Source organism: Siniperca chuatsi, linkage group LG12 (assembly GCF_020085105.1).
Source record: "Siniperca chuatsi isolate FFG_IHB_CAS linkage group LG12, ASM2008510v1, whole genome shotgun sequence".
Lineage (NCBI taxonomy): Eukaryota > Metazoa > Chordata > Actinopteri > Centrarchiformes > Sinipercidae > Siniperca > Siniperca chuatsi.
In genome coordinates, this window is record NC_058053.1 from 27,782,712 (window position 1) to 27,809,876 (window position 27,165).

General features: G+C 44.3%; 1 protein-coding gene across 4 annotated transcripts in view; it reads left to right on the forward strand.

Annotated features, from left to right (window-relative positions):
* Positions 1 to 27,165, forward strand: part of htr2aa (5-hydroxytryptamine (serotonin) receptor 2A, genome duplicate a) — a 67,259-nt gene that overhangs the window by 24,634 nt on the left and 15,460 nt on the right. Inside the window, exons 1-2 of one of the 4 annotated variants that reach the window (XM_044217543.1) lie at positions 5,793 to 5,813; positions 18,700 to 18,900. In XM_044217543.1, coding sequence (XP_044073478.1) covers positions 18,777 to 18,900 — 124 coding nt within the window. In that variant the 5' untranslated portion in view covers positions 5,793 to 5,813; positions 18,700 to 18,776. Of the gene's footprint in view, positions 1 to 5,792; positions 5,814 to 12,670; positions 12,773 to 18,202; positions 18,589 to 18,699; positions 18,901 to 27,165 lie in introns of those variants that run through there. The other 3 variants (XM_044217541.1, XM_044217542.1, XM_044217540.1) reach the window with 3 other exon arrangements.

A 27,165-nucleotide genomic window follows, 5' to 3' on the forward strand; every position in this document is an offset into this window, starting at 1 on the left:
TCTGATACAAAGAGATTCCCGGCAGCTCCACACAGAAAGAAGTCGAGCTGACAAGCGGAGACGCTGGGTCGCAGAAATCAGAAGGGCATCAACACCCATCACTGAGGAGAGCGGTTCAAAACGCACAATGAACAACTGAGCCCGACAGGCTCATCGGGATGAACTGAGGGATTAATGTTGTCAACGCGACGAAGAAGTGTGACCAGCTCGGGCTGCTTTTCTGTCAAATATCAATCCTTGACTGTCACGGGGGAGTCGAACAGAGCTGTGAACATGAGCAAGAGTGACGAGAAAATAATGTCGCATTTTCTGCAGTCCACTTCTGCACTCGGATTTCTTAACGTTGTCCTGTTTCTGAAACCTTTCAACTTTTAAAAAGAAGAGAGGACATTTAAAAGACGGCTAGCTGTGTCTCTGTTGGCACTGGATAGTTTTACAGCGGAGATGCAGGTTCCAGGCCGAAATCGAACCAGGGATGTTGCAGTTATTTGATACCCATCTTAAAACACTGAGCCACGATTGTGCCCTTAAACTTCACTCTTATGAGATTTTCCTACATTTATTGAATTGTCGGGATGGAAAAAGCATCTGAAACGTTTAGATCCTCATGTGTTTCGTCAAGTTTTATTTTGTTGAATAGATTCTGTTACGGCGTTGACAAGCAGGGAAAAGAGAAAGGACCCAAACGCAGACAAAGGAAGCAGAACGATGCCTTGAGTGGTTTATTAGGAGCTAGCTAGCTTGCTGGATGGCTGGCTGGCTGGCTGGCTAGAACCAACAGAACCACGGGGAGGAACTGATAAAGAACAAAGGAAGGACACAGACTTAAATACACTCAGGTGAGGGAGACAACGAGACACAGGTGAAAACACTGGAAGCCGTCAACGACAGGAAGCAAAACTAACAGACACAGGAGGGAGGGAGAGTATTACAAAATAAAACAGGAAATAACAAAACCATGACGAGATTCTATGATTTCTACTGAGTTGATGGACGTAATTGAAAGAGTAGTAACTATACTGCACGACTTCAAAACGTCCTTATTTTGGCGTTTGGATGAGAAACTCTGCAGACAGCGTGCCTCATGCAAGAGCACCTTCATGTTTATCCTAAATCTCTCCTCCTTTTTACTTTCGTACGAGTTTCGCGATGGATTCGTCAAACTTGTCTTAAATTGCTCGACTCAACCTGATGAATGCCAGCTGCGTGTTTGTGAGATTTTATCATCAGCTTAATCAACATCCTCAAATTGCTATATAAGGCCGTCTGTTCTGCTTTGTTTGATGACGAGTTTTAATCGTTAAAATGTTTTTAAAAATCACGCAGGAGTTAAAAGAAAAAAAGGTCTGTTGTCGAAAATCTAATTTTGCGTTGGCAGCGTCAGTAGTGATGTTAGGCGAGACGATTTCAGTGACTAAATATTAATACAGCTGCCAACATCAAGAGACGAGACATGTTGGAAATAAAACAGTGTGCTAGCATTAATATAACGCCTCTTTAAAAAGATCTGAGAAGTGATTTTAAATATGTTTAGAAGAGCCAAGTTGCACTGAAGAAGCTTTAAACGTAACGCCTAATAATATTACTCCAGGTTTATTTCTGCATAAGCATCCCTTGCATTAGACCGGTACTGACTGCACTGCTTTGTAGTTTAACAGGAAATCTTTCTATATTTTTCATATTGTCTCCCACCAAGAGCCTGGTGGGCGGAGTCGGGTCGTCAGGGAGATTCAGCTCACCGTTTAAGCCGGTGGCAGTCAGACAGTCGTCCTCTCTGTCCGGCTTCTGTGGGAGTTAGTTTGTCTCTGCGTTAAGTTTTGTTGTGTAAAATAATCGTATATTCAGTTCCAGCTCCTTTCTCCGGCCTGAGCCGGGCTGACGCAGCTTCCTCCTCTGTGACGTACAGCTCCATTGTTGTCCAAAAACACATCAGTGAGCCGCACTGTAGTTTATTCTGACTCCGCCCCACACACACACACACACACACCGTCCTGCTGCCCCAAACACTCACTACAGCCCCACATGTGGATTCATCCGCCGCTGGAAGTAGTCCCCAACAAACGCACTGTTTCCTGCTGTTGGTTTGATCAAAACTACAGCGAGCAGCTGTTTGAGGAAACTACTGAGCCTTTTCAAACAGGAAACTATATATTTAAAGCTTTACGTCTTCAGCAGGAACCAATGGGCTCGCAGCTGAGCGCCGCAGACAGGAAGTCAGACGGTGCTGAGAGACGGAGCGACACGTTGCTGGTTTTGGTGTTTTCGTGGGATTTGTTGACAATAAGAAAAATATAGAAAAACACCAAACTTATCCTTTAACAAGAGGCCAAACTCTTCCCATTGCATCAGTCACCCTGGTGCTCACTGTGTAGCACCAGGGTGAGGAAATGGTTTTTGCATTTCTTTCACTGTTACTTTTTCGTTCTCTCTGTCGATGCCTTCATCCCTCACTCTTCGCGCCAGCTCTTACATGTTTTAGTTTTGATCATCTGCATTGTTTCTACCTTTTGTGGCTGCCGTCCTCATTTTGTTATTTTGATTGTGACTTCAGCTTGCTGCCTGGATGTGAACTCAGAGAAGATAGCACTTTGGCAATTTGCCTGCCTCCTCTTCACACCCGGCTCTCTGCTGTCTATTGTTCGGCTGCCGGCTTCCCTCCCGTCTCGTCTCCAGTGCTGTCATCCTGCCGTCTCGGGAGACAGCGCTCTTGAAAACTAACACAATCAACTTATTTTATCACCACAAACATACTTTGGATGGAACGGTGGCAATAATTACCGGCACTTCCCACCCAGCTGAGACTGTCTTTCAGCTCTGCTAGGTGCTGTGGCTCTCTGGGAGGGAACGATTATAAAATACATTTCAGCTGAGCTTCTTCCAACTGATTTCTGGGGGAAAGCACCTGAATGTAAAGCTGTTTAGCAGCTGAGTCAGCTGCCTGCAACACTAAATATCCACCTGATCCAGTGATCAGGCCAAAACCCTCTGTCCGTTCAATTCAATCCACGAGTGGGTTACATTTCCAGATATATCGCTAGCAAACAGACACGTATGTGAGAGGAACCCCTTTGTTGATGGAGATAAAGTTCATTCACAGCAATACAAACAAACTGAAACAAAACTTCTTATTTTGGACAAAAAATTAAAAAAGACACAAGCTTCCCACATCAAACTTAAGTTTCAGCTAAACCTGAAAACTAAAGCTATCGTTGTTTTTTGCTAAAAGGCAGTAACCAACAGGAAGCTACACCATTAAATGCAACTTTTAATGAGAATAAGAAGTTATAAATGCTGGTTGACGAGGCCCTTACTTACTTCACATTCAGTAATTCCAGTTTTGGCGAAGAAAAGAAAAAGGTATCAGTTCCTTTTAAAGAGGGAAAACTTTAGGTAAAGATTTAAGCTTCAAAGATCATTTCTCATACACACTGTAAAAGAGCCTTGCTGAGCTACGGGCTAGTCGGAGTCTTGATGCTAATGTGCTAGCAAAGCTAAGGTGCAGGACGAGACGTGTTCATGTTTGTAAGTCAGATAAGAAGGAGACTTTAGCATGAAGCTAATGTGTGTTGTTGTTCAGAGTCTGTGGCTCTTGTGTTGCGTAGCAGAACCAAACCACGTCTCTTCACTGGCTCCCAGTAACACAAAGAATTGATTTTAAAATCCTTCTTATTGTTTCTAAATCGATGAATGGCTTAGCTCCTTCCTACGTCGCTGACACGCTCACTGAATACACCCCGGTCAGATCCCTCACATCATCAAGGCTCTGGACCCAGAATCAATTCTAAATCAGCCTGTGGTGCTTCAGTCGTTATGGCCCTGCTCTCTGAAGTCTCTTCCACATGAACTAAGGTCGGCTACAGCTTCTTCTTCTCAAAGCTGACTAAAAACATCTTTTTTCACAAGCTTGGATTTAAAGTGTGTGGTTAATCATAGAATCAGTAATGATAATACCAACTTATTCCATTTTCATTGTGTTCCATACATGTGATGCCTCCTTATCTTGTATGTTTTTGTCATGCATGAGGTTTGCCTATTTTTTCTCGCTTGCTTGCTTTTATTTTGAAGCACACTGAGTCTACGCCTGTCGTATGAAATGTGCATATATATATATATATATATATATAAAAATAAATAAACTTGACAGGCTGCTGTCAGTGTGACCGTCTGCTCTGCCTGTGATAGAAAGCTAACTACTGCTTGATGCAAAGATTTGATTGACTGTATTGAAATGATATATGAAATGAACTAACGGTATTCTGACAAACTAAAAAACAACAGAATATAAATTTCTCCCTTTGGGTTTCTGCCTTTTCTCTCCGAGGAGAACACCGGGACGAGGGATTCACAGAGCAGGTGTTCATATCGTCGCAGACAAACAAACAGGTCATTTAATTGCAGTTGGACTTTAAATGTGTAATAAAGTGCACAGTTTCACAATCGCCAACAAAACATGGAGAGAAAGTTTAAATCTGCCATTCAAAAACTTCGATGTTTGGTACAAAACAATTCCAGTTTCACAGTAAAAGGTCTTCCACTGTCTTTAGATTAAAATGCTTTTATTGTGAAGCACATGCAGGTAGTGGCAAAGTACCAGCGGCAGCTTTAAGAACATTATCTTACTGCTGCGACTGAACGGTGCAGATCTGGATCTGGATCTGGATCCTGATATGAAGCTGTTCTCTACCCCAAAATGACAGGCCTGTCTCCAAGCTGCCTTTTATAGCCAAAACCTTAGAAAAAGCGGTTGCTAAGTAACTCACAATGAGACGAGTTTCAGTCTGGTGTCCGCAGGTTGCACTCAACAGAAACCGTTCTTCTCAGTCTCCCGTGACGTCTTGATGCATGGTGATGCAGGAGACTGCTGGATCTCAGAGCCGCTCCGGACACCGTGGACCACCGGATCTGGGTCAGCCCTGCAGCGGTTCAGTTGCTGCTGACAACTCTGCCTCCTCGTCTGAAACTGTTGGTGTTGGGCCCCAGGCTCCGGTCCTTGGTCCCGTTTCTGTTTGCTTTGTGTTTCCCACTGGGCAGATAATAAGACATTTAAAAGGTATGTCCTATCACTGCTCCACCCGGTCTCGCCCCTAAGCTAACGGATGGTCTTGGTTCTCCTTCCTCTTCTGTTAAATCCTCCATAAGAAAGTTAGGAACGAATCAGACCAGGTCCAGAGTCAGAGCCTGGTCCATAGTGACACCTGTCTTTTCCAGCTGGAACAAAGCTCAGGCCCGTCGTGTCTCAAGCAGAGATGGAAATAATAATTCACGCTTTCATGTCGTCCCGTCTTGAGTATTGTAACTCCCTCTTCATCCCTGGATCACGTACATGAGGACCAGAATGCTGCCGCAGAGCTTTTGACCAGGTCCTCCAAAAGGTCCCACGTGACGGAGCTCTGCAGGGTCCGACAGCTGCCTGCATTAGAGATCCACTGCAGGTCTCTGAGGTCTAGACTTAAAACTAAAGGCTCCTAAACTCTGGAACTCTCTCCCTTTGGACTTAAGATCTGTGGACCCCTTTTTAAAAAGCAGCTAGAGACCACCTGTTCAGACTTGCCTGTGTGTTTTCAGTCTGTTCGTGTGTCGGAGGCGTTATTTCTTTTGTGAAGCACTTTGCGATGCATCTCTAAAGTTACTTACTTATTCATGAGGTCGGTTTCAGATCGATCCATCCCTGTTTTTTATTATAAACAAAGACAATAAATGTTTTAGTCAACCTTATTACATCGGAAATAGGCTTTTTTTTCCCAAGGACACAGATTAATAAGGGAGTGTAAGGAACGCTTTGATCTTGTTGGTGTGGAAACACGTTTGGAGAGGTGCGTGTGTGTGCGTGTGTGTGTGCGCGTGTGTGCGTGTGTGTGTGTGTGTGTGTGTGTGTGTGTGTGTGTGTGTGTTGGCCTCTTCTGACATCTGGCAGAGTTTCTGACGCAGAAGTCAGATTTGGGGAGACAGGAGCGTCAAGCTGAGCCAAGTCTGGTTTGAGAGTTTGGGAATCTAATCTGTTGTGATTCAGGTGTGTGTCAACACGAGTCAGACTACATGCTGTGTGTGTGTGTGTGTGTGTGTGTGTGTGTGTGTGTGTGAGATTGTCTGTCTTCACTTCTTGCTCCTCTCCTCCTCCTTTTCTCTGCCTCCCTTTCATCCAATCAGCCCGTCTGGTTGCGACTCTGCCCTCTTGGGAACTCATTTTCCCGCTCTCCATTTCGACTCGCTCTTCTTCTATCAATTATTTTCTCTTCTTTTGAAAGCACGCACACTTGGCCACGAACAAGGCCGTCTCTGAGCCTTCGCACTTCCTCTGCTGTTGAAATGCCGCCAAAACAATATTCTGAGTTCTCTTTTCTTAATCAGGACTCGTGATCCTTTACAACATTACCCCCCGCCTCTCCAGTCTAAACTTCTTAGAGAAAAGCAGGAACAGCTTCACTTTATGGCAGAAAACTGAATCTGTTTGCACATTTTGGCTCCAGATAGAAAACGTTTGTTTGTTTTTTGTGTTCTGATTTTCTGTTTCGACAGATTTTTACATCACAAACCTGGTGTCTGTAGATCCACTCAGTCAGCAGCGGTGGAAAGTCACTAAGTACATTTAGTACAAGTACATGTGCTTAAATACATTTCTGAGGTACTTGTACTTTACTACTGCACCACATCTCAGAGGGAAATGTTGAACTTTTTACCGCACTACGTATATTTAACAGCTTTAGTTACTTTGCAGATTCAGATGAATAAGTATATTAATAAGTATTTTAGCGGAGCTTGTTCCAGATCAGCCTTCCACAGGGATGCAGCAGACCGGTCTCAGAGGGCGCTCGTGTTAACAGACCCAGTCCCAGTGGGGTCCCCGAGGTCTGCAAAGAGCAACTGCAGAGCAATTTATTGTATTTTACATTTAACTTTCAGCAAGCAGTGCCCAAGTGCAACGTCATAAACACAAGACAGTTTTGAGGAATCAGAATCAGAAATACTTTATTGATCTAGGGGAAACAAAAAAGGCGGACAGCTTTCGTGGAGTTTAATGTGACTGTTTCCTGTCACTGACAGGAGAAGGCTGCCTACCTTACATGAGCCTTTTTTCACTTTCATTTGACATGTCAAAGTAGGAAAAGCTCAGCTGTAAATAATAAAATGAATAATGGCTGAATTCCATTTAGCTGCTTCAGTTTCAGGGTCCCGGAGCCCGACTCACAAAAATGATTTGCGAGTGACTGCGAACACGCAGATTGCAAATTGTGCCGGTGTCTTGTTTCACAGATGGTTGTCACTCGCACATAAAAATGCGACCGACCTGCAGCCTCGTTGCTCCTGCATGGCTTGCAAGTGTGCTGTTTCTTTTGATCAGTTCGATGTGTTGAAATTAAAACAAGAGGAAATGATCTCGTGTTGCACATTTGGTGAAATGCATGTGGCTCGTGGTTTATTGGGACAGTAGAATAAAACAGCGCCCTTGCTAATGTTATTAGCAACACCTGTGCTCTTCCTACTACGACAAATCAAAATGTCTGCTGGGGAAATGACAGGAAATAGTACTCGGACATTTAAATTAGTACTTTTCCATTTTCCATGTCGGATTATCACTTGTATGAGAGCAAAAACTAAAATGTTGCAACAACTACCTTTTGTGATTTTTTTTTTTACCCTCTCTCAGGTTACTCTGTGGGCTTAGAGTCAGACTCCCTTGTCTTTGTGTTGTTTCGGTTGAGAGTGTAACATAAGTTCAGTGAGTTTAAAAATGCGTGAGTGCGGTTTCGTTTCACGCGGTTTTGGCTGTGTATGAAAGAGTCGTGTGTTAACCAACAGCTGGCAACCGTTCCAGGTCAAATTAACTGCAACTCAGTTCAGTTCAGCTGACAGATCGAACTGCAAACCCAGCAGAGAGAGCTGAAAGCATAAAGGTCTTCCAGTTTAGTTTGCTGTTGTTCCTGCAGCATGACAGAGAAAGTGCAGGTTATGTCACACGAAAGCCTCCGCTGTGGTTAACAGCCGGTGCAGTCACCCAGACTTAACCTCTCTGAGAGACCAGCGAAGGGATCGAATCCCTTCATGTCTCTGCGTCCGTCAGCCAATCGATGCTCTGCACTCTGTCCTGCTGCAGTTCCCCTCTCCGGACACACCGCTTCACAGACTGAAGACGCCGTGAAAGCCCGACCCGCTGTTCACCTCAACACTTACACAATGAAAACACCAAAACCATCCTGCTGTCCTCGCTGGATCTCTGGCTCCACTGCTCCGTCCTTTAACTGCAGGACAAAAGTCTGACCGTAGTCAACACAAGCTTTCATCAAAGTCCAGAAGGAGGACGACTGATATTTCAGTAATAAAGCAGTGATTGTGTTTGGTAAAAGATTTCATTCACAATACAAAATGCAGTGCTTTGTTACAGCAAGGTTTCTGTTTTCAGATTCCAATATAATGCTGAAAATTAGTAGATTCATAATAATTCTTTCTTGATACATGATTTTTTTTCTGTCAAACACTCACTGGTTCATGTGAAGATCGGCTGCCTTCGTCAGTTTCTACTGACATACTTTGTAAATTGAATATCTTTGGTGTTTTAAACTGGTTGTTGGACAACATGAGCCATCTGAAGACCCGTGACAGGTACTTTATACTGTCGTAGCGGATTAATTGCATTTGACGGGGCGAGGAGCTCGGAGTGGAGCCGCTGCTCCTTGTGCCAAAAGCAGCCAGGTGAGGTGGTTCGGACATCTGATCAGGATCCAGCCGGTCGCCTCCCTTTGGAGGTTTTCTGGACACGAGACCCAGAACACGCTGGAGAGATTATACATCTCCAAGCTAAAGATATTCAATTTACTGTCACATTAAAGAAGTCAGCCTTCAGACAGGCTGGAGCCGGCTGGCTTGAAAAATGATGTGTTGCTGTTTAATTTAGTGTCAGCCGATTAACTGGCTGAATGTGACCGAAGGTCTTATATTTGAATGTAAATGATAGTGTGGGCATGGAAGCAAAGAAAGCAGGCCCCTGAAAACAGTCAATAGTTGAGTTTATGAAATACTGTTAGTTTCATTAATCAAACATGGCAGCTGTGACTGTTTTCTTTCAATCACACCACAAACGCTGATAGAGTCACTGATCGTCGTGATGGCCGACATTTTCCACCTGATTTCCACCAGAACTGAAAGTTACGTGACCTCAGTGTCCCGAGCGTATAATCTGCTGGGGTTATGATCGCCTAAATAAAAGCGCTCCAGCATCTGAACAGGAAGAACGGGATCGCCTCGCAGGTTGAACTCAGGTGCACGGCTGGCTCGGTCTAATTGGCGTCAGGTACTGAGGAACAGTCACAGCGGCAGCCTCTCCTGTGGTCCGACTCCTCTGAAGCTGTTTTACAAGCAGAAGCATCGGCCCCCGGCTCTCTGAGAGGAACCAGCGTTCTCGAAGCGGCGTTCGGTCACACCCCTCGGCGTTGTGCCCTTTAGCGTTTGTATGGGACGCACAGGGCTGCCAGAAAGCCTTAAGGAAGTCAGGTGACGTAGTGTAATGACCGACAGCGAGAAAGTCCGCCTGTGGAGCTGCTGGGTCAAACAAACCCAGGGGGGTCGCGTCCCGTGTGAAACCAAAAGTTCATGTTGAGTTATTAAAAGCTTTAATTTACATTATGTTACAAGTCACGTGACTTACATCACTTGAGTCACCTGACTTCCACGTGCGTCGGTGTATGGTTGGAGGAACATGTTGAGAATAAAACTACAGGCGTGGGAGCAACAAGGCACATCTCAGCAGGTCCTGTGGGGTTTTATCAGTGGTGTGTGTGTGTGTGTGTGTGTGTGTGTGTGTCGGGGGTAATTTCTTTGCGAGGGATAATTCACTCCGGTTCCAGGTCATCACCATCGGAGGTTGTGGAGCCGGTAATAACGTGATGCTTTATCAGTCCCTGAGGGAGACTTCTCTGAGAATAGAGGATCAGCTGCAGAGCAACGTCCCTGCTGGAGTTCTGTAAAGAGGGAACAACATGAGGACTGAACGCCAGTCAGCCAGTTTAAAGGGCCGAACCTGTGCGAATGCATGTTTCAGCCCACTAGCTTAGAACTGCCGTCCTCCCGTCCATGCAGCCAGTCACTCATCTCGTGAAACTCTACGCGCGGACGCTTCAAACCGGCTCGACGTGAGTAATCCGTCGTAGTGGACACACTCGAGGTTTCAAGTGGAGAGGAAATTTGAGTTTTTGTGTAAGGAAATATAATTCTACGTGTAAAATTTTCCATTTTTGAAAAGAGGATGAAACATTTTCAGACAGAAACTGTGAGTGAGTTTGATTAAAAAAAAAACTTTTAACGACAAGTTAAATTTTTTAAACTACAGTTCTGACACTCCGGTGCTGTGGGGAATGTAAACAGGAAGTATGATGTTGCCATGGATTCAATAAGTTAGCTGTTGGCTTCAGCTTGAGCCCCATTTTTATAGCCCATGTTTATTTCCATGCAGTCAGACTGTCCCACTAACAGCAGCCGAACCAGCAGTCAGCAGCTCCTGTCTGCAGTGGACACGTGGACGGACAGACAGCCGTCTCTGGATCACTGTGAGACTGAAGGAAACTTAGAAACATGAAGTGGATTTATGGAGGTTTCCTCACGTTGGATCAGAGATAATGACGTCCCTGTGAAGTGAACGTCACGCCGAATCTAAAAATCAGAATCAGAAATACTTTATTGATCCCCGAGGGGAAACTCTTTGTTACAGCAGCTCGTCTTTACGTCAGTGCACACAGGAGAAAGTACTAGCAAAAATATATACACTATAAAACACTATAAAACAGGTCAGAAAATAAATTAAGTACCAGGTGTGAAATATGTGTGTCGTGTCTGTGTGTTCAGATGTGACTGCGACGGGCAATGTAGCTCACCTGGTGGAGCGCGTGCCGCGTGTCAGGGCTGAGTTTCTAGCGCCAATAGGATCGATACCGAAAAAGGAATCGGATTCTCTCTTCTGCGTTGCACCCATTCGCGTTTCGTCAAAGAGCAGAACTGTCCGCTGTGTGCACTCAAACAACATACAGCAGCGATTTCACAGATGTGAATCAAACCTCACAGCTGGCGGGTAGAAGTTCTCACTCAGCTGACCTTCGGCAAATCATTTAGTGGTCACGAACTTGTATTCGGATTTAGCCTATTGACGATGCTGCTCTCCCCTACTTGAAAGCACATGAGCCGCTTTTAATAATAAAAAGCATCGATATTGGCGATTCTGGCCCTTATTACTTGGTGTCGGATCAAAACCAGATATTGCGGTATCGCCCATCGCTACTGCAGAGTGAAACATCTCAACATTTACTTTAAACAACCAGAATCTCTCCAGCTGAAGCACAGCACGACGGAGAGGAGTCCAAAAAACTAAACACAGACTGCAGCTGATGATGCTTTTCATTCTGGATCCATCTGCCGATTCTTTTCTCCGTCGATCCATCGATCGGTTTGGAAAACTGGTGAAAACGGTGAGAAACGGCGTCACGATGACCCACAGCCCAAAGTGACGCCTTCGCCGTGTCGTCGTGTCCGACCGACAGTCCAAAGCTCGACGTTATTAACAAACATCACAGTTATTACAGTCGTTCAGAGGAAAAGCAGCAGATCTGAGCAGCTGCAGCCAGGAAGGGATTTACAGGAGAAACGACTTCAAACATCAAAACAGCTGCAGATTAATCTTCTGTCAGTCGACTCATCGACTCAGCTGCACTCGAATAAACTGCTGAGTAGTTTCATTTATAACGAAACATCAGATTTAATAAACTCTTTGTGTGTTTTGTGTGTAGGAATCTTAACATGTAAAGTAACTAGTAGCCTAGCAAGCAGTAGGCTACTAGTAATGTTAGTTACTGACTGGGGTTAATCAATACAGACACCGCCGTCACTGAGGAAACTGTGAAAGCGTTCAGTATGGAGGTTTTATAAACGTTAAATTAGCCACAACGTGTCGAATAATGTCAAACTACCGCGCAGACGGTGGTATTTTTATCTTATCGACCGGGAACTGTCTGTATTGATTAACCCCAACACAGAATTTTGTGACTGACTGGGTCTGAACAGGATAGAAACCAAAAGAGAGTCACAATGAAAACCAGGTGAGTCATCCGATGGCCTCAGAGGAGGACGATGAAATGAAAAGAGAAACTGAGAGAAGAGGAAAGCAAGCAGGAGAGATGGTGACCATGGTGACGTCGAGCCACATGGATGAGTCATCTCCTCCCAGATACTAAAAGCCTTGATCAGGCCGTCCCTCACCTGTCGCATGGAGGGAATGACAAGGACCCTCACCCTGATGATGTGGCTCTAATCCCCTCAGCTCAGTGTCTATTTTTGTCGACACCGGTGGGGGGGGGATCCTGGGGAAGCGGCGACACCTCGGCTGCGAAGAAATCCCCAAATTCAGACGGGTGTTTTTTCCGCCTGCCGGAACCGAGTTTGAATTTGCTAATATGAGCCGATTCGCTGCCATGTCTGTGTGTTTACACTCTGCTGTGTTAGCGCTCTGATTTAAAGCTGCTTCACTGAGCGAACCCGGGTGTTTGTTATTCCTCATCCGTGCGGTCTCAGAGGGCACAGCTGGCGTCCGGTCAGCGCAGCTGCAATGGAGCTTTAATAGTAGATCTAAAATATCAACAAACACCCAGGTTGTCTTTCTTGACTCCGCCATTTTGTAGCTACATTCAAAAACTCGTTTTCACAGCAGCAGGTGTGGACGAGGCTTGTTGTCGAGGACGTAGCCCATCGGGACGATCGAAACCAACGTGGTACCGAATGCCATCTGAACCAACAGGTGTGTTCACTGTTGCTTTACCTGCTCCGTGCTTGTAAAATATCCACTGCGTCTTCTAACGTAATACCAGCTAACGTTCCTCGCTCTCTTCTCCGCAAACACTCGCTCGCCGGCCATTAATAAACCTGGGTGGCATCGCGTCATCCGATCGGCTGATTCTCTTCTGATTTATAGAGACGAATATTGGCCGATTATGATCAGCGCCCGATCGATCGAAGCACCAAAAACCAGAAAGGGAGACAAGTCACTGACTGGAGATGCACTTGGCAATGTGATGACGCAGTTGGTCCGGGGGGGTTATGGAGGGACAAGGGGCGGAGACAGATGGACGCATCAGCGTCATCTTTTAGCTAGCATGGCGAGCGATGACTCTCAGAGGGCCACCTGTCTCCACCGGAGCAGAGACTCTAATGTCTGCGGCCATCCTCTGACTCTGGCACCGGCAACAGCCAAAATCTGTTACCATGGGAACAGCTTAGACTGGTGAAAACTAGTCAGCCAAGTGTAGAGCTGAGCCTGACAAGCTGAGACTAATATGTCCTAAAATGGCCACCGTACGGAGGACAAACCCTTTTTGCTCTTTCCTCTGCCAACACCTCCAGGACAAACTTCACATGTTTGCTCCTCTGGTGATAAAGATCTGAGAATAGTAAAGTTGTCATTTTCAGTCTATCCATCATTCCAACATTTATGTTGCTGTGTAGTGAGTTTTATATCCTCGTGGGGCTGCTAGTGTCAGTAAACTTGTTGAATCTGATTTTAAAGAAATGCTACTTTTTTAGTTTGCTGTCTCTTGAGTTTATCCTTTGAACTGCCTGGTGTAAGAAATGGCCTCTATAAATACACCTGCCTCACCTTCACGTGCAGAACAGAAGAAGCTTCTGTTTCCGTTCACGTTCATTTTCAAAATATTGTATAATGTAATTTTTCTCTCTCTGCATTTGCGTGACCAATTCACAGGACTATATTTAGAGATGGCTGCTGAAGGAGCAGCTCGACGGCCATGCGGGAGGTGTGTGTGTGTGTGTGTGGTTGCAGCCTGTGCACCTGCAGCTCAGACAGCGTGGACGTATCTGGAGCGTGTTCTCAGTCCGAGGCGGGTTTGAAAGCCTTCGGCCATGTTCCATCTGGATGACTCATTCCATTCATCACTGTGTGGTCACTGTGTAATTAGCTTTTTACAGGCTACGAACAGGCAACCGGTCCATGAAAACCATCACTATGGCCCAGCTAATGCTTTTTATTACAGTCGGCAGCGAGGGACGAAAACAAACGTCGTTCCAGCGTATCATTAGCGTCCATTCATGTGAAAGAGACCGGCTGTAAAGCTAAAAACACAGGAAATAATTAATAATAGTTCTGGTCTGTTTTGTGTTCGGCAAACAAAAAGGCATAGCCGACGTATACAAAGACAAAATGCAGCTGAAATACAGCATTTAATTAAAGGTCAAACGAACGCCGATTCCGGTTTTGCGTGGCGTCGGAACACAACGTTAAAAGAAAAGAGCCGTGGAAACTCACCGCTGAGTGAGAAATGTGGATCGGTTTCTACGTAACTGGATTTATAATTGCAGTCGCTGACAGAAAGGGGAAATCTGGTGTGTGACCGTGACGGGACAGACGGGATACTCCGCTCTGATGCACGGCAGGAAGGCCTGTCAGGAGGGGAAGTCCAGCAGCTAGCACTGCACGGAGCGCCGTCTTCTGGAGGAGCTGGACCCCTCTGGCTGAATGGAACAGTATTTCAGCTTTTGAATTCTTGTTAAAATCACTTACAGTTGTATGCAAAAGTTTAGGAACCCCTGACAATTTCCATGATTTTCATTTATAAATATTTGGGTGTTTGGATCAGCAATTTCATTTTGATCTATCAAATAACTGAAGGACACAGTAATATTTCAGTAGTGAAATGAGGTTTATTGGATTAACAGAAAATGTGCAATATGCATCAAAACGAAATTAGACGGGTGCATAAATTTGGGCACCCCAACAGAAAAATCCCATCAATATTTAGTAGAAATAACAGCCTCTAGACGCTTCCTATAGCCTGTAATGAGTGTCTGGATTCTGGATGAATGTATTTTGGACCATTCCTCCTTACAAAACATCTCCAGTTCAGTTAGGTTTGATGGTTGCCGAGCATGGACAGCCCGCTTCAAATCACCCCACAGATGTTCAATGATATTCAGGTCTGGGGACTGGGATGGCCATTCCAGAACATTGTACTTGTTCCTCTGCATAAAGGCCAGAGTAGATTTTGAGCAGTGTTTTGGGTCGTTGTCTTGTTGAAATATCCAGCCCCGGCGTAACTTCAACTTTGTGACTGATTCCTCAACATTATTCTCAAGAATCTGCTGATATTGAGTGGAATCCATGCGACCCTCAACTTTAACCAGATTCCCAGTACCGGCACTGGCCACACAACCCCACAGCATGATGGAACCTCCACCAAATTTTACTGTGGGTAGCAAGTGTTTTTCATGCATAACGCCCCTTGTTATGACCAAATAACTCGATCTTTGTTTCATCAGTCCACAGCACCTTATTCCAAAACGAAGCTGGCTCGTCCAAATGTGTGTTTGCGTACCTCAAGTGACTCCGTTTGTGGCGTGTGTGCAGAAAAGGCTTCTTTCGCATCACTCTCCCATACAGCTTCTCCTTGTGCAAAGTGCGCTGAATTGTTGAACGATGCACAGTGACACCATCTGCAGCAAGTTGATGTTGTAGGTCTTTGGAGGTGGTCTGTGGGCTGTTTTTGACCGTTCTCACCATCCTTCGCCTTTGCCTCTCCAATATTTTATGTGGCCTGCCACTTCTGGCCTTAACAAGAACTGTGCCTGTGGTCCTCCATTTCCTCGCTATGTTCCTCACAGTGGACGCTGACAGCTTATATTTCTGCGATAACTTTTTGTAGCCTCCCCCTAAACCATGTTGCCACTCTTCAGAGGAGAGTCAAAGAGAACAACAACTTTCAATTGGCCACCTTAAATACCTTTTCTCATGATTGGATGCACCTGTCTATGAAGTTCAAGGCTTAATGAGCTCACCAAACCAACTGTATCTGCTCTCACACAGTCCTGCGGTTGGTCTGCTTTGCTTTCGCACCAGAGTCCACTTGGAAGTGGACTGAGACCCTTCAGGCGGTCTCGGCCCGGTTGTTCAGTCCTCACCAGAGTTTGTTTCAACTGAACCAAACGGGGTCTAAACAGACCAGACCAGATCAAACCAATACAGTCTGAGAAGGAGGGTCAGTTTGTGGTGTGAAAGCAAAGCAGACCGACCGCAGGACTGTGTGAGAGCAGAATCCACCTGCTGATAATGTTCAGGTTCATGTGTTCACATCACGTTCGGTAAAGAGCCGGATGACATGAGCTACCTGTCATTACACGCGACGTCATGTTTACAGCTCTCGCTTCATTTGTAATAAATCAGTGTGAACATGAACTGTACCACAGCGAGAAGGCAACCGCGGATCATTTCCTCCTCAGTCCGGACCTAAGAAACTACAGATGTGAAAGCGACGTTTTACTCCTTTCCGTCAGAAGACCAGTCACGTTTCCATCCACTTGTTTGTATGCTCATTTTAAATTTGAGCAGAAAAAACAAAGCTGAAATATCACAAACAAATGAGTAAATGTGAAGAATGTGATGAAGGCTGAAGGAAACAAACTTTTCAAACACACCTTGAAGCTGCGGTACCTGCTGCTGCAGACGGAACCTGTATGTCCTGCTGTCACTTGTTGTTGCAGGCCTCCGCTCCACCAGAGAGACCGAGAAGGACACACACACACACACACACACACACACATACCAGTAACACTGGCCTTGTTGCATGTCACCCGTCTCCTCATCACCATAGCAACTCGTAAAAACAGCAAAGGGTCCAAAAGAGACAAATTCATTCATTAAAATAATTAAAATGCCATCTCAGGTGGGAAGCAGCAGCAACATACACTGACGTTAAAGGAATATTCTGAATATTTACCTGAATGGAGGCAGAAATGCTGTTTCTGCATCAAGCTTTTTGTATAGAGCTCATGTCCAGAGTTAATGATGTCGTCCTTTTGAATAAATTTGCATTAAAGTTGTCGACGCATGCATTTTATTTCGCTGTAATTTAAACGTGCGAAGCGTTTTAATGGAAATATAACTTGTGACAAAAGACAAACCTGCATTTTCTCTCCGTTTGACTGGACGAACTCAACAGGTCGGACGCTGCTCGGCCTTACTGTGAAGGTGTCAACGTACAATAACTATAAGACGACTCTTCACTTGAAACACACAGAATTATTATGGGATTACGTTATGCTGTGTGGTGTTCAGGACTTCATTATGTAACTCCACCAGCTTATTATCTGTACATCATGTAACACAACATATTATCCCCCCCCCCCGGAGGATTTCTTCTCACTAGTTTCCATCCCAATGTAGTGCAAATTTTAACTGAATTTTAAGATAATCTTCAAAGGGAAATGCTAATTATTTCCATCCACTGCTGCTGCGAGAACACGAGCTGATTGGCTGACGGAGGTGAACAGCTGGTGGAGCTGATCCTGCAGCCGCTGCCGTTAAAGCGCCGCAGAAGAAGAGGACGCAGCGAGACGACGTCATTAAAAGCTCAGACGATGGAAACGTGACGTTTCTGTTGGCTTCATGTGTTCATGTGAGGAAGGCTCCAGCCTCCTCATCGCTCCACACACAGCTGATGCTTTCAGCTCTTCATGCTTCATGACGTCAGCAGTTATTCACTCAGTTTGTCTCTGTTGGATCAAAAAGGCAACGGTGACAAACTACGTCAACATTTCCGCCTTAGTTAAGCATAAAAACCTTTCTTTTAATATTTCAACTTGTTGTTTTTTTGGAAGTTTTGGCGTTTTCAGTCAGGTGTTTCATGAGAAAATTGGGTGGATGTTAACATATTTAATATATGGGCAGGTGGAACTATGTGAACGGGCTGCAGAGAGGTAAAACATGAGCATTTAGTAGGAATGAAAATAATGAAAACTCAAGTCTCAAGCCTGTTTTTCTCTGCTCATCTGCTCATGGACTGTACCAGAGTTCCCCTGAGCTCATCTCAGATCAGCTGTTCAGATGGACACAGGAACAGTTCCTTGGTCAGTACCCGAGTTAAGAAGCGTTCGCTTTGGATTAAAGCGTTTTTAGCGTCCGTCGTAACATAACGTTTGTCAAAATACTGAAAGGCGACTGTGATAGATTATCTATGTGCAGCAGCTTCCAGGTCTGTGTAAATTGGAGGATAAATAACTGCTGTAGTGGTATTTACTGTGTTGTTGTACTGTGTCAACACGTTATTATTTCCTCATGTATTTTTTTAAGAGAGACGGTGTTACGACATAAAATACAGTATATACAGTGGTGTGCAAAAGTGTTTGTCCCCTTCCTGATTTCAGAAGAAGAGGACGCAGCGAGACGACGTCATTAAAAGCTCAGACGATGGAAACGTGACGTTTCTGTTGGCTTCATGTGTTCATGTGAGGAAGGCTCCAGCCTCCTCATCGCTCCACACAGCTGATGCTCTCAGCTCTTCATGACGCCAGCAGTTATTCACTCAGTCGGCTTCTATTGAACTTTGTTGCATCGACACATCAGCTTTTCCACCTCAGCCAAGCGTAAAAACTTTCCACTCAGGTTTTTATGTGCAAATTGAAAACGGATGGAAATGCACGTACTACCTCTCCTAAATCTCTAAGTAACACACACACACTCACACACTCACACACCACACCCGTCGGATGGTGTTGGACCTTGTGGGCAAGAAAGATTTCTGTGTCAGCTTTCTTTCACCCTCTTGAAAGGTTTTGTGGGAAATGTCAGTAAACGTATACTACAATAGAGGTGTAAAATACAAACAGTATTTTACTTGTTTCTCTCTTCCTCTTTACCTTTCCATCCATCCACCTGTGCAGATTATGGGTGGCCGCTGCCCTCCGACCTTTGTCCCATCTGGATCTACCTGGACGTCCTGTTCTCCACGGCGTCCATCATGCACCTCTGCGCCATCTCTCTGGATCGATACATCGGCATTCGAAACCCGATCCACCACAGCCGCTTCAACTCCCACACCAAGGCCCGCATCAAGATCATGGCGGTGTGGACGATTTCAGTGGGTAAGAACACACACACACACACACACACACACACACACACACAGAAACACCAGCTGGTTACATGTTGAATTGAAAGACGTGTTCGAGTGTGTCAGAGGTTTGTTTCTGTTTGTGTCATGTTAGGATATTTATCTACTCAAACACGGTGCAACGAAACAGGAGAAACCACCACAGCGACTCATTCAGTGGACACGCGTTCATGTAACTACTGTTTGAAAATAGGCAACCCCTCCTTTAACCTCGCTGTTTGTTCTGCGCGGTCCGGTTCCAGCCTGAGTATCAGAACATCGAGCAAACAAAACGGAAACCTCTGAGCCTCAGGAAACCTGTTCGTGTGTGGAAGGTTTCTGTTGGAAAACAGGACAACTAGCAGGAACGAGAGAGAAAACAATACGTATATAAATAAATATATGGGAGACATAATCCATGTTCTGGTTAAAATGCACGCCACGGTTCAGCTGACGCTGATGTGAGGCTTCAGCAATCTGGGTCAGCACAAAAGTTCAGTATGGGGTCCTGACAACGCTGCAAATGATCCCACCATATGATGTTGTGTCAGCCAAACAATATCACAGCATTAAAACCACGTAGCAAATCTACTTCACGAGTTTCCACTCTGCTGCTGTTGGTTAAAAACTGCATCGGAGCTTTACGAGCTGAATCCGGTCCAAACCGTCCTGAAGGACACTATACAGAACATTATAGGAAGCCATAACAATACAATACAAATACAGCTCACCTACAGGTACTTTCCACAGCTATGTGACCAAAAGCTGTGTCAGTGTCCATATGAGCATGTGAGACAGATAAGTCAGAGGTACTTTAAAGTGTACTCCTGTCTCAGAACTGAGTCTGTAAGAACCAGGAAATGATATACGAGCAATAGCGGTGCAGATAGTCGGGCGGATTGACTGGACTGTTGATTTTCCAGAGAAAATTTCCTTGAAAGAAACTGCAAAAATATTCATAACTGGAAAAACCGACAAAGTAAATGTTTTTAGCTGTAGAGCTAACCAGCTAACGTCACGGTCTTGATCTGATTTGCATTGTGAATTAAATATTCATTTAGTAAATATTAAATCAATATTGAACATTGTTTCTCCATATCTGTTGATTTGTATGCTCTGCTCAGTAAACACCTCTCTCTGCTGTTAGAAATGTATTAGAATTAATTAATTAGTCATGTGCCAGCTCATTATTACCAAATTACCATTTCAAAGAAAATTATATTAATGTAACAAATCAGTTATTTTCTAGGAAATCATGAGAAATGATGGCACATACTAATACTAATTTGCAACAGCAAATACGTTTTGTTAGAAACATAATGAGGAAACACTGTTTCTGAACTGAAAATGTTATTTGTTTTCCTACAATATCCACGTGTTGCAATAAAAAGCATGATTAATTTTTTATAGTTATGTTTAGACACTCACAGCTGTTGGTTAAGGTCAGTGAAACATTGTGGTTGTGGTTAAATACTGAAAAAAGTGTTTTATTTCATTAATATTTAACCAAAACATCAAGCTTTCACTAACCTCATTTTGTTGCCCTAAGCTAACGACACACAGGACTCAGCAGTGGTGCGAGAAGGACTCAGATGTTTTACTTATGTAAAGTTATGTAAAAGTACTCATTATGCAGAATGGAGCCATTTTGGAAATAATATATTACATTACTGGATTATAATTATTGTGCACTTTAATGTTGGTGGAGCTCATTTTAATGACTTTATATACTGCTGGGTAGCTTAACCTATAATGATATATCATTATTTATTAGATGTGGTGGAGTGGAGGTATAAAGTAGCATAAAATGCAAATACTCAGGGACAGTTCTGAGGTATTTTAAGTACATGTGCTTAGTTACACCCCCCACTGGGACTCTCAAAGTCCTGCACTGTGTACGCCCACATTTTCTGTCTTCTTGCCGTGGTGTGGTGCAGGTTCAGATGATGTGTGTCGACTGATGAGATGTGGCGCTGCCGGTGTGTTTTTCTTCCTGTTTTGTGACTTCAGACCGGTGCTCCGCTGACCGACTTGTTGTTTCGCCCATTTCTTTAGTTTCCTTGCATTTGTGTCGTATTTGTGCTTGTGTGTATGTTTGTAGGCCTATTTGTCTAGTTGTTTTTGTGTTTCTTAAATCAGCTTCAGACTACATCTATGCTAGCAGCTCTGAGAGGTTGTTAGCTTAATGCTAACATGCTCACAAAGCTAAAATGCTTGTTTAGCATGTATAACGCTTACCATGTGCACTATCTCAGTGTTAGTGTGTTAGCTAATTTGTTGCTAATTGATACAAAACACAATGGACAGCTGAGCCTGATTGGAATGCAATTAGTTTTGCAGGTATTTGGTATTTTGACCTGAGGAACTGATTACAATTCATCATTCTGTACAGACATTCGTGTTTAAAGGGAACATGAATGTCTGTACAGAATTTCATGACTTTCCATCAAATAGTTGTTGAGATATTTCAGTCTGGACCAAAGTGTTAATCCGACGGACGTCACTGTTGTGGCTTCAGGAGGAAAGCGGTGAGCCGAGAGGAAATTTGGAGGTTGAATTTGATTTGAAGGTTGAGGTGGTTTCATCACAATAAAATGTTCTACACAACTCTGAGGACATACAAGACAGAACTGAGCACACAATGTGGATTCACCGGTCCCCGGCTCTGAAAGTAAGAGTTTTGTGGTCAAGGAGGAAGCACACACAGTCCATCTATGACAGGACGTCCTTGTCCATCTGCAAGGTGCTCCACTTATATAGAGGAGAGTGTTTATTCAGCAGTGCTTTGGTGAAATTAAATAACACAAATTCCAGTCCTTTGAGTTTCTAAATACATAAACTGCATCCTTTCCGTGTAGAGGCCACAGTTAAAAGCACAAAACTGTGAAGGAACACAGAGCGGAGAGAGAGCGAACACTGTGCGAGTAGGAGGGCAGTCAGCTGCTCATGAGATGCAATTTTCCCGTGTTCAAGACACAAGTGACGTTTATGACTCCATATAATTTTTATGGAGGCGAGGGAACAATCAAGTCCTGATAATTGGCTTCTGCCTCCCTGGCTGGTATCCAGCTGCTCAGGTCAATGGACCTAGATGAGCAGGAAATGTAATGATGGGGCAGCAGACGAAGGCCTGCAGCCACACAGTGACGGAGGTGGTGGGAGGGACGGGCAGAGTGCAGATTAGCTCTGCACGGCCGTTATTTACACTGGCTGGGTGCAAATTGGGTGGAAAATGAAGAACAGTATGACAATCATGTCTTTCTTATTCGGCTGATAACATTTCAGTTAGCAATCTGCAGAAACAAGCATCAGTTATTGTTTGATTGAACTTGAATTATCCAAAAACTTTTCCACTTTCCTGTCCTAATTGGCTTGTTTTTCTCATTATTAATCGACATGCTTTCACACTAAGCTAATTAAGATGAGAAATGGTGGAAAAGTTAACTTTTCTCCAGGTGGCAGAGTGCCCAGACCTTAGTTTTTATCAAATTAATGGATGGCAGGAACATTATAGCTGTTTGGTTTCCTTAATGACAGCAGACATAACTCAGTTATCCTGATTTTGGAAGATAAGAATAAAGACAAGCAGCTGTTTGTTCTGGAGAGTGACGCAAATGTCAAACCTACAGGACGAAAAAGTGATATATGAAGAAATGAAAAATGTATTGTCACTTTTGCGTGGTTGTATTACTGAACGAGGGGCCCGAGGGGTCAGGAGGCCCCTGGACCAGAGCCTGTGTTTGAAGTGACGGTTTAACATTTCTTATTGGAAAGCCACAGAGCGCAGTTAAAAGTAAGGATTCCTCATCATGATTTTGAGTTTGTTTGAGTCTTTTAATAATAAAAATCCAATCCTGCATACTGAGGTAACATTTCATTTCATAATTTAAACAGAATAGCTCTGCGTTAAGAAACTAGAACCTGCATCTGAGGCTTTCTTTGATGGTTTCCTCTAAGGTTTTGTATAATGTGCTGCAGTATTTAGTATAAAGTCTGTGCAGAGGAGAGTCAGGGTGGAGCTGCTGTGGCAGGAAGCTTTGGACAGGCGTCAGGCGGCCTCTACAAAACAAAGCAGAACGACCACAAAGAAACACAAAACGATCGACCTGGTCCCAGCCAAGGAATGGTCGGGCACATAACCTCCGGTAAAACCACGTCTGTACACATCGGTTCAGTACGGATGAAACAAACCAGATATAAAGTGTTGATTTCGTACAGACCCAGGCTAGCTGTTTCCAGTGTTTGTCCTCCATATTTACTGTACAGACGTGAGAGTGGTGTCAATCTTCTCATCTAATGCTCTCTAAGAAAGCCAATAAGAGCATTTTCCAAAATTTACTGAAATTCTGTGTGAAAAGGAGTCATAAAGTCCTTTTTACATTTTTTGTGACATCACGAAAAGTTTCCCATTGGCTGACTGTAGTGTGGTCCTGTAGGCAAGTCAGTCAAATCAAATCCTCCCCTTACAAAAAATTACTAACAAGAAAGATTAGTCAGATTCAGTCTGACAATACAATCTTACAGTTAGCCGTACAAAAGTGTAAAAATGACAAGTTGTGGTTTGATTGGGGGGTTATTTGCTGGACTGTTTCTTGGCTGGGACCAGGAACTTCCTGGAGTCTCCGCTGGTTGCAGGAAGTTGCCGGGACGTAACGCTAGGTTAGGTTACTAATGTAGGTTTGTGTGTCTTTGTGGTTGTTTTGTAGTTGCTTTGAATTTCAGAGTAGAACAAGACGGGATACACAGTGATGAAAACAGGACCAGGCAGGACGGAGCAGGGCGAAGATTTGACCCCTGACTCACCCGCGAGTGCTTTTGTGGTGATTAGAAATGGGGGGGTGAGGCGTGCGGGATACCAGAAAGTGTGTGGACTGAGATAAAAGATAAAAGGAGGTTTATGTCGTCACGAACTAGAGAAACTGTCAGCATCAAACACAAAAAGTGTCTTTTTAGTTTGTGAGAGCGGCCTGTTCTTATTGTCTGCCACATAAAGAGAATATTTCCCGACCTTCAGGCCACAGCCGCTGGAAATGCAGCAACAAATGTGACAAGAGAAATAAACGATTGATTCGTTTTTGAACAGGGAATAAAATGTCACATAACTCTTTTGCGAATAACAAGGCATCTGTCAACACCAACAGTAAAAGGAAGATATAGCTAAAGTTTACACACAAACTCCTCCAAAAGAGAGAACTCACGAAAGAAGGACAAAGTCTTGATGACATTTTAATGAAACATCCCAACCAGAAACGAGCAGAACAAAAGCAGCAGCATGAAAGACATTTTCCTTAACGCAGCTGAATAGTCTTCTAATGGCAGAAGGAAAGGACGCTGGAGAAAGCCTCTCTGCACCATTCATTCTGTTGGTATTGTCCTTCTCCTCTAATTTCTAGTAAAAGTCAGCGTCCTCCTCTTAAAAAATGACACCCATTTTATTTTATTATGACCTGCCATCCAAGAGTCTGTACAGAGCTGCAGCAGAACAGACGAAGAGTCCTATATAGACGAAAAAGCATTAACATGGCTTTATATAAGCAAATTAGCCTTATAATGGAGCAAAGAATGCAAAACCTGAGTGTGCTGCTACACTCACAATGATGCATAGTGCAAAAAGTGGGGGTCTTCTTATAGGTCGTCCTATATTCAAGGACTACGTGTTCACGTTCACAAGAGCAGATTGAGTGGAGAGAGCACTGGAGAGACCACAGCTCCTACAGAGAGTGTTGCATTATGGGTTGTTTGTAGCCTTAATGTTGTCAGGCCACCGAGTTTCTTCAAGTCGGTTTATACTTTGTCTTTTGGAATTAGTCAGCCTTATAAGTGTTTAACCTGCGGGAGTTTCTGAAGGTCATGTCACGTGTTTTGCTGCCACAGAGAAAATAAATTCATGACGAGTGAAAACGAGTCCAAAGCGTCTCCCGACAACTTTACCGAACACTGAAATTAGCCCCGTTCGGGACAGTCCCGGAGGGCCCCCCCAGTAAAGCAGCTGTGCCCTGCTCATTAACGGAAGTTAACCAGACGTTCATTTGCCAAAACAACCAGTTAGTCTTCATCCTTGAAGTCTTTTCTCTTTCTAAAACAAAAAAAATCTCTGCTTGAAAACACTTCTGATAAAACAGAAATCTCACCTTTGTCCAAGTAGGTTTCCAGTGTGGAATTGGCTCGTTGTTGCCCCTTGTGGCCACTGGGGGGAAAACCACCCACTACAACGCCCTCCGGCCTCATGGGGCAGTAATGAGCCCATTCTGGTTTGGCGTACCACAATGAAGCGAAGATGACGGCGCACTAGAAAATACTTGGATGAGGACTAACTGGTTGGTTTGGCAAACATACCGCTGTCACAGATGGTGAGGAGCTCAACAAGACAAAAAGAGTGAGAAAATCATTTTGACCGCTTCCGTCTCGTGTTTTTTTCTGTTTAAAACCCGCCTCCTGACGGAAAGTTGGATCAACCAATCAGCTTGTTTGACACGTCGGGCCCCACAATGCCTTGTTAAGACTTGAAAAGTTTCCTTGGTTAACCATAATACACACGTTTGTATGCATCTTTACAGAACTACAAGTTTGTTTTCAAGTCCTAACTCTGCTTGTAATTGGAGGAACCTAATTTAAAGAACAAGCAATTTATTAGGTGGAAGAAACTAGTCAGGCTTATTTGTATAGCCAAATATCTACATGTCTAAATGGGCCCACAACAGAAATGGTTCCTGACCTTCTAAGGTCTTTGTATCAAAACAAGAAAAAACTCAGAAAAAGTGAGAAACTTTGGGACAGTTTAAAGAGAGATCCTTCCTCCTCTGATAGCTGGGGACAGAGACGCTCCGCTACAGGCGCAGCCGCTTCGAAATGCCAAAACAGCTGGTGCGCTAGCTAGCTAGTTAGCCTATTTATCGGCATAGCAAACGGCATTATACTCACCAGAGAGATTCACCTGGCTGCTCAAGCAACAGGAAGAAAGTGGAAAAAAGCCCGCCCATAGTAAAGACCGCCTCTTGCTTTATTTGATTGGCTGCCGAGTTTGACATTGACGAGCGGTGCGACTCCGTGCGGAAAAGAGAATATTTCAACTTTTATGCTCGTCTAAAAACTGCGAGAAAAACGTGAAGAGCAGCGCAAGAGAGGAGCGCACGGCAGGTGGGGAAAAGTCAGATTACAACAAATGAATAATGTAACAATGGACATTAACACACAGTCCAGCAGTGGGATTAAGATGAATCCACTGAAGTCTGTCGATATGACAGGACCATTATAATGAGTCCAATTAAACAAGTTCAAAGAAATAATTCATATCAGTTCTTCACACACAGAGGGGCAGGTGGAGAGGGCCAGGTGGGAGGGGCAGGTGGAGAGGGGCAGGTGGAGAAGGCCAGGTGGAGAGGGCCAGGTGGGAGGGGCAGGTGGAGAGGGCCAGGTGGGCGGATGCGTGGAGGAGGAGGTCAGTGAGGTGGGGGAAGGGATCGCTTGAAAAAGTAGAAAAGAACCAGAGAATGAAAGAAAATAAAAGACTTTTGACCAAACTGAAACCAGAAACAACTCCCCTGCAACTCCTATTTTTCATTAAACCAAATAACTAACCTTCGTACACTCATTGTGTTTTCTCCAAACTTTATTGACGAAAAGCAAAGGCACTAATTCATCTGGAGCGAGTTGTCAGCCTTGCTTAATGCCTCTGAGCTCCTCCGCGGCCCCGAGGTCTGTTTGCTTCCTGTTGCCTGCGCTTCATTAGCTCTGTTATTCCGCACTGTGGCTGCTAATGGCCGAGTCATGCCGGAGCTGCAGATAGCTAATTTAGCCTTCCTTCCTAGTCCAGATCCCAAGCATGATAGCTGGGAGTCGCTCATCATTCACATTCTCTTCCCAAGAAATTAATGCAGTTATGTAATTTATCTGAGATCTGGTTGTTTCTGGAGATAAGTTTGACTGTTTCACCGTGTTGTCCGGCTCTTCTGCAGCCAGTTATACATTTAGCTGTTGGGGAAGGGATCGAATGGGGAGGCAGTGTAGATATAAATGATCTACTGGGTATTAAACAAGCATGGGGTCAAAATAATGCAAAAACAAGACATAATAATGAGATGGATGAATAGTATTTATCTTAACTATACAGGTTACTCTCAGGTCCAGACTGAAACATCTCAGCAGCTGTTGGATTGTGATGAGATGTGCTTCATCGTTCATGCTCCCCTCAGGATGAACTGTAATAACTCTGCTGATCCTCTGACTTTCCATCTAGCGCCACCATCAGGTCGACATG